The sequence below is a fragment of the Quercus lobata genome, chromosome 12 (assembly GCF_001633185.2).
Source record: "Quercus lobata isolate SW786 chromosome 12, ValleyOak3.0 Primary Assembly, whole genome shotgun sequence".
Taxonomy (NCBI): Eukaryota; Viridiplantae; Streptophyta; class Magnoliopsida; order Fagales; family Fagaceae; genus Quercus; species Quercus lobata.
In genome coordinates this window covers 6,289,964-6,298,143 of record NC_044915.1, presented here as the reverse complement: position 1 = coordinate 6,298,143, position 8,180 = coordinate 6,289,964, and the positions used below count along the sequence as shown (strand labels likewise).

Sequence of the window (8,180 nt, the reverse complement as noted above, 5' to 3'; positions counted from 1 at the left end):
TGATGAGAAAATTTCAACAAACGCAAATGAAATAAATTAAAATAGGAAGGAATCCACAGGAAGATACCGAATTACAAAAGTGGGAGGGAGAGGGAATAGTAGGCATATTACACTGACTTGGAGCCAGCAACTTCAAAATCGATGACAAGTAAATTTTTTTTTTTTTTTTTAATATATGATACCTAAAAGGTCCAATGGAAAGCAGGGATTATTGACAAAGGATAAAAAATAACAGTGATCTTAAACAGCTGAGAATCAGTTAATCTAAGATGGTTGCGGCAACAAATTCTAATGTGCAGCATCTTCCTCCTCACAGAATTTTGTGTATTCCTTTGAACCCATCAAGGATTCTAATTCTGATGGATTGCTTGGCTTCAGCTTGATCATCCATCCGTCTTCATATGGACTTTTATTAATCTTCATAATAAAATGTGTAAAACAAAAAAAAACACAATCAGGCAAATGGAATTCAACATTATTTGGTACCAAAGAAAGTAGGGAATAAACAAACCACGGAATCATGATTGCAGCGGAAAAGAAAAGAAAGTCAAGTAGCTATTGAACACGTGTCTATATTGCGTCTCATATAATGTATTGGAACGTTGGACGCAAGCCAAACCCATATAATATATTGCAATGATTGCAAAAATTTATTGTCTTGTTAGCAATCAAAAATAAATAAATCATGAAGGATGAAGTAAGTGAAATAAAGGGAAAGAATTACCAAGCCAGGTGATTCAGTCAGCTTTGAATTAACCTCAACAACCTCACCCGAGATTGGAGAATTGATATCACTGGTTGCTTTGACACTTTCCACGGCTCCAAAGCTGCTACCTTGTGAAACTGAGCCACCAGGCTCTGGCAGTTCCACAAACACTACCTCTCCAAGATGGTCCTGTAAATGATTGAATTTGAGGCTCCATATTTCAATTTTAAAAAATCCATTGAATAGTCTATATTTTCTCTATAATCTTTTTCTATACGTATCAATTACGTATCATCAGGCCCAACTGCCCAAGAAATAGATGATTAAAAAAAACAAAAATTAATGCAGTGCACAAGAATTAAACTATTAGAAAATGTAGATATATTTCATTAATAAAATTAACACCACCTGGTTTTTTTTGTCAGAATGTACATTTCTTAAATTAATCCTTTCATCCAAATAAACCTTTTTGTTCTTATATATTTCTTTTACTTTCTTTCTTTTTATTCACAGTGCTTTCTCAAAAAAAAAACTTCATAGTAGTGATTAACTGATTATCATCTAATCACACTCAATTAAAATACATATCCTGATGACATCCCCATTGATTTTGCTCGTGATCAGACTACTTTATATATATATATATATATATATATATTCTGCTCATGTCCCCATTGACTTAGCATGTGGCCAGGAGTTTTTGAAATATAGTAATTAACCTAAGTATGATTAGAACTAACTACCACCGATTATAGATTAGTCTGGAGAGGTTTATCAACTAGATGATCAATAAGCCTAATGACAATACAATTTTTCCATTTTTTATGATTGTCAAGGTCACATGTTGTGATTAGTATATATAAAAGTGATGTTACTTGTAATTTCATGTAAAAATGATGTTGCACTAATTATATAATCTATATTATTAACAAGTTCTGAAAAAAAAAATTGTATAATTTATTATGTCTATAAGTGTCGTTATTTGTATCATTAAAAATGCAACAAGGTGATAACATGGAGGGAAAAACAATGCAAGCACACAAGTGTTCACTAGAGCCTAGAGGGATACAATGCTATCCCTTACAAGTCCAACATGAAATTCTCTAGATGAGTTATCTTCTAGAGTGGCATTTGTTTTCCCCCTAGGGTGCATTATGGGCCTTATGGCACTCATTTTCAAACGAGAACTTATAAATATTTGTCAACTGAATTATTATGAAAGTTATTGTGTGGATAGAATTACTTCCAAAATAAATATTTCATATAATTTAATTTGCTTAGGGGGAGGCGGGAAAAAATGAACTTTTCATGCTGTCAAAGTATGATTTTTTTTAGGAGGGGAAAGATAAATGGCTTTTTGGGTTTTTTTTTAAGGGAGGATGGAAAAGGGGAGGAGAAAATAGGGGAGGTAATGGTTTTTTAGGTTGTTTGGTTGGGAGGTGAAAATGGGGGAGATTTTGGTGAGGTCCTTTTTCTGCTATATGTTTTATTAGTTTTGTTAGTTTGTAAGTTTATAATAATTAAAAAGAATAAAAAATACTTCTTCTAACTAAAAAAATCTTGTATTTTTATATAATAGGAATAAGAATAAATTTATACAAATTTATTCTTTACTCTCTTCTTCTTCTTTTTTATCAACTACACAAAAGAGTTTTTTATCCTCCCATATTTTTAAACTCCCACTTTTTCAACCCAAACCAAACATAGCATTAGGAGGAAAGGGCTTTGGGTGGGGTGTTATATGTGTTGGGCTTTATTGTGAATGTTCTGTTCTTGATTAAGGCCAAGTCCAACTTCAAGGCTGACATCGGCCCGCTACAGTTTGATCCCAACCAATCCTGGCATGTTGGTTAAGGCACAAAAAACTCTTAAGGATTCTTACATATGGGGCTTGTTAATCTGCTGCAAATATACCAGATTCTTTGGAGCTCTACTAGAGAGCTCTGATAAGCCCAATTTGTATGTTTCTTTAAAAAAAAAGGGTTTAAAGTAATGAAAAATGTCTCCCACTATAAGAACAAAATAAACCATAACCATAAATAGACTTCAATCAAATTAGAAGGTTAGAGAAACATGGTTCCCTAGCAGAAGAAGATGATCAACCGGAATTAGACCTAAAGAATGGGGGCCGGCATTTTTCTTCAAATTAGACTCAAAGTTAGAGAAATATGGGCTAAGAGAGGGACGTGAATATGTGTGCAACAGTCATAAATGCGAAGCACCTTACCATATACAGTATATAATTAATATATTTGAGATTGAATTCGTCTATGCCACAAAATAAAAGTCTAAAAACTTTCAAAAAAAAAATAAAAAATAAAAGTCTAAAAAAAAAAATAAAAGCCTAAAAAATAAAAAAGTAAGAAAATTAAATACTAAACTTCTTTGGTGTTGTATGTTAATTTTTTCAATTAAATTCAAACTCATGGTTACATTGTACAATGCAACACAAACAATATGATATTTTATAAAAATAGTTAAATTTTATACAATTATTTGTTTGAATTTAATTAAGAAACTATAAGTAAAAGATCTGTTCTTAACCTTTTAAAATAAAAAAGTCTCCAACTTACAAAAAAAGACAGAATAAATTTTTATCGTTTATCTTTTTTTAATTTTTTATGTCTTTTTCTTTGCTCGCTTTTTTATATTTACGGAGAGAAAGAAAAAAGAACAGCAATAATATTAGAAGAAGGCACAAAATCTCTTTCATTGTAATCTCTGTTTCTTTAACAAACAAAAAAAAAAAAAAAACGCCCCTTATAATTCCTTATTACAATTTCAATGTCTAAATTTTTTTTTTTTTTTTTTGAAGAGTTCAATGTCTAAAATTTAAGTGATAAAGAAACAAGAAGAAAAATCCAACATAATTTAGGCAAATGAGTAACTTTAACAAGCTAAAAGTTTGTACTTAAGCTCGTACTTAATATATAAATCTTCTACTAGTTCCTATCAAAAAACAAATCTTCTACTAGTACTCTAATAAGAGCAAGCATAAAGTTATTGTGGCTCAATAAATCTGAAGACAAAGGACAAATCACAAAATCAATATGAGATTGGTATAAATAACCTGAACAACATGACTCTTTTTTTTTTTTTGGGTTTCATACCTGAGCATGATCGGTGATACCAATTGTAGCCACCGGGCCTTCATGCTTCACCCACTCATGTGAAGAAGCATACTTCAACCCATCCAAAACTGCACAATATAACCTCCAGAAATCAGCTTTACAATTATATACAAACAACAACTATTCAAGCTAAAGAATGAAGCATTTCTTATATATGTTGGTTGAAGAAAGCTTAAAGCAGAACAACCAAACTTTCCTTACAATCCCAGAGAGAGAGAGAGAGAACCCATTAAAGTTGAAGGAAAAGAATACCAGAAGAGAAGCAGCGGGAGAGCGAAAATGCAGGAGAGAGATGGGCTTTGGAGGCACAAGAAATTCTGAGTGCATTGGCTGTGGAAGAAGCCCACATTCTCAGAGCCATGTTATCTTCTATATTATCTGTGTTTGTGGTTATCTCAAGCGCAGAGGTAGATAACAAAGAATGAAGGAGTTAAGTTCATATATTTCCTGGTTTTGTTATCTTGGATGAATGGTGGGCAACGAAAGCCTCATCCTAACCTAAGACCTGAATACAGAGAGCCAGTGCTTTTCTTTCTTTCTTTTTCTTTTTTATTTTTTTATTTTTTTTCCCTTTCTTAATTTTTTTGTGATTATGGTCAAGGAAATTAAGGAGGTGCTTGGATTACCTTTCTCACGCCCACCAGAAAAAATAAGAGGGTGCTTGGATTTATTGTTTTCATAATTCATAACTCTGTTTCTATCACTAGTAACTCAAAATATGTGGGTCCCATGAAAAAAAAGGTCTGTTTGGATTTGTTTTCTGTTTTTGTTTTCATCATTCAATTCTTTGATTTTTGAGTGATGAGTTATGAAACTGAAAACATATTTTAGGTGTTTTCATTTTCCAAAACTCAGTTTTCAATGGCATTTTCGTAATTAAACCCACATGCATGGACCCACTGTCAGTGCAACACACATGAGGCGCTGCTTTTGATGGTCTTTCAACAACTTTCTTCTCCGCAAACATTTTCTTTTTTCTCTCTTCTTTCTCTGGTCTACGCTGCACTCCATTCAGTTCTTTCTTTCTTCTTCTTTTTTTCTTCTTCTTTCACTGGGTTCGATGAGTTTGGGTTTCTGGGCTTTTTTTTTTTTTTGGTTCTTCATCACAAAACCCATGAACTCTTCGCTGCAATTCTTTCTTTCCTTTTTTTTTTTTCTTCTTCTTTCACTGGGTTAAGTGAGTTTGGGTTTCTAGGTTTTTTTTTTTTTTTTTTTTTTTTTTTTTGTTCTTCATCACAAACCTATGAACTCTTCGCTGCAAATCTTTCTTTTTCTTCTTTCTTTTTTTTTTTTTCTTTTTTTTGTTCTTCATTACAGAACCCATAAATAGTGCCGCCGCTGGTGACGGTGGAGATCGTCGCAGGTCCCATCTTTCTTTCTTTCTTTTTTTCTTCCTTTTCGCCTTTCTCATCTCAGACCCATAAAAAATAATAATAATAAATAATAAATAAATAAATCAACTATTAGGGCAACAAATTGGTTGTTGTGGGTTTGTGGTTTTGGGAGGAAATGGTGTGAGGCGGGTAGGCTAACAGGAATGCCTGACATGGTGCTCAGATATGGGTCCCACAAAAAGTAGAAAAATTGAGTGATGAAAAGTTGAAAACGTGTGCCAAACAGGTAGGGTGTAGGGAGTTGGGGTATTTTAAGTGATGAGTGATGAGTGAAGAGTGACAAAAATTGAGTGAAGAGTGATGAGTGATGAGTGATAAAAAATAATAATAATAATAATAATAATAAAAAAAAAAAAAAAAACCAAACAGGCCCTAAACTTTGTACCCATAGATGAAACAAAATTACATTTCATTTGTATGATTTTTTGCTATAAGACAAGGACACACCCAATTGCACACCTAAATTCATAACATACTTAAGTATAAGCTTGTATTTTGAGCACCAAAATTTTTCTCTAGCAAGTACATATTGTGGTCTTGTGTGTAAGTGACACTCAAGCATATTATAAAATTTGGTGTGTGAAATTAAGTGTGGGTTTGGGTATGTCTATAGGCAAACTTTATTTTTATTTTTTTGGTCCACTCCTATAGTGTTACTATCCCTTCCCTCATAAAAGAGGATGTTATTGAAAAATTCATAGAACTTTTTACACCCATTCATGTATTTCATCTCACGTATTGTATGTTTGGTTGGTGTGATTTAGGGATATGGAAAAGGGGAGAGGAAAATAACTATTTGGTTGAGAGGGAAAAATGGAAGAGGTTTTGATGGGTTTAGACTATTTTCTCTCTGGACCCACCAAAAATCAATTTCTCAAATTTGGAGAAAAAAAAATGGGAGTAAAGAATGGTAGATGGAAATTGACCCATTTACATATTTTCCATCTTTACAGCGTAAGCATATTTATATACATATATATATATATATATATATATAAATTGATGATTCATAGAAAATCAGTAGGCTGAATGCTCTAGGCTTCAATGATCTAGTAATTGCTTGAAAGACCTGAAAAGAAAAACAAACTACCAAAGGAGACGAGGGCTAATCGGCCAAGAACCCTTTGGTGCTTAAGTTAGTTTCTCTCTTAAATTCTGGAGTTCCAAATTTTTGGGAATTGTCTTAAACTTACCTTCATTTATTATGAATTAGTGTTTATATAGTGTGCTCTTGAAGTGGTTTCTTATCTTGTAACTTCCCCTATATTTAAGGAGGTTAGAAGGTTCAAGGTTAACTTCCACAGCCGCCATAGGAGTTAGAATATTTTTTCTATAACTATCGTTGGAAATTAAGTATTAAGTAGGAAGTTATAGCGATGAACCATAATTTTACTCATGCCTTAAAATAATAACATGTGGTTCAATTTTACTGGCTCTTGTAGATAAATCTCCATGGAATTTTCCAAGTGTTGGGGGTTGTCCAGGTGCTTGCCTCATGGACAACCCATATGCCTTTGGACGACCATTTTGCTAGGTACAACCATTCTTGCCTTCTCAGCTCGGACGACCCTCATGGACAAATGGGAGTTGAATTTTCAGTTCACCATCAGTTACCCCCTTATCCAAGGGTCGTCCAAAGCACTGTAAAATTTACAACTATTCTTTGGACATTCCTTTACATTGGTAGTTAAACATCGTGCCACGTGTCATAACCTCATTGGTGATTGGTCGCATCGATTTACCTTTTCAAGGAATATGCCACATGTCGTTTTCTAGTTGATGTGTCATTTCAGATGCCAAAATTTACTGCCTATAAATAGCAGAATTCCTCTCCTACCCTTAACATTTCTCAAATTCTCTCCCTTGACATTCCTAGTCCAGTGCCTCATCTAGAAGTATTCCTGCGTCCTTAGTCTTCCTTCGTCGAGAGCTAGGTACTCTCCTCATCCTCATTCTTAGGTTTTCCTTCAAATTTCAACATGTATGAAGTTGTCGTCTCTTTGTCTAGTAATATTGTAGATAAAGCTATAGACGAGTACCATGACTCAACCAGTTATAGTGGTTCCAATAGCAGTAGTAGTAGTAGTAGTGGGAATACCACGGACGAGGAATACATCTCTGGTGTTCTTAGGGTTCCTCTAGAGGTTTTCCAGGATCATTTTAGGACAAGGGCAGCTTCTGGGTCTCGAGCTGGCACCTCGTCGAGTATTCCTTCGTCTCCCCCTTTAGATGAAGTAGAGACTATGTATAGTTATGCTGTAGGCATCCCTTCCAAAACAGATGAAAAAAGGCTTGCAGCATTTAGGAGTTAGTACCAAATCCCAGACGATCTTAACCCCAGGTTAGCCATCCGTGGAAAGTGGTGTTGCAACCCTCGTTTTGGGATAGGCGTCTATGAAGCTTATCTTTTGAAGGGACTTAAGTTACCCTTTAATGCTTTTGCTAGAGAATTACTCACTAGGCTAGATTTAGGAGTGTGTTAACTTAACCCCAACGTATAGAGATTAATCATCTCTATGCAAGTTTTGTGAATGGAGGTGTTTGAAGGGGATCGTCCTCTCACTGTAGACGAGTTCCTCTTCTGCTACAAACCCTCAGAAATTAACCAATCCCTTAGCTTTTATCAATTCACAGCCAAGAGTAAAGATTGTAGATTAATCAAGTCCTTGGTAACGTCTGATGGAAACTGGAAGACAAAGTTTTTCTTCGTCTCTGGTTTCTGGTTTGGGCACCTTATTGAGGTCGGCAGGGATCCATTTGCCCCTTATACTGGAGAATTAGGGAACCTTTGTCCTGAAGGTATGTTTTGTTTTGCTTTGTTTTTGTTTTTTTTTTTTTTTTTTAAGTGTTTTTATCTTTTGCTTATAATCGTCTAACCTTTCTCTCTCTTTCTTTTTATAACTATTGAACAACCCTCTTTAAGCAAATTCCACCGTTATCGCGTCCATA

At 34.0% G+C, this 8,180-nt stretch overlaps 1 protein-coding gene across 1 annotated transcript; it reads right to left on the bottom strand.

Moving 5' to 3' along the window:
- Positions 1-4,383, bottom strand: LOC115971804 (glycine cleavage system H protein, mitochondrial). Its single transcript, XM_031091857.1, has 4 exons — positions 4,090-4,383; positions 3,817-3,905; positions 725-895; positions 1-417 (listed from the first exon to the last, which is right to left on the bottom strand). Exons 1-4 carry the CDS (start codon positions 4,196-4,198, stop codon positions 289-291), a joined length of 498 nt encoding a protein of 165 aa, XP_030947717.1. The 5' UTR covers positions 4,199-4,383; the 3' UTR covers positions 1-288.
- Positions 4,384-8,180: the final 3,797 nt, after the last annotated feature.

What these genes read in the sequence shown, in the direction of transcription:
- LOC115971804 (XM_031091857.1), bottom strand. Translation starts at nt 4,198, where the DNA reads ATGGCTCTGAGAATGTGGGCTTCTTCCACAGCCAATGCACTCAGAATT. An exon ending in GTATCACCGATCATGCTCAG is followed by an intron (nt 896 to 3,816) that starts GTATGAAACCCA and finishes AATCATTTACAG; the next exon opens with GACCATCTTGGAGAGGTAGT. An exon ending in TGACTGAATCACCTGGCTTG is followed by an intron (nt 418 to 724) that starts GTAATTCTTTCC and finishes TTTATTATGAAG; the next exon opens with ATTAATAAAAGTCCATATGA.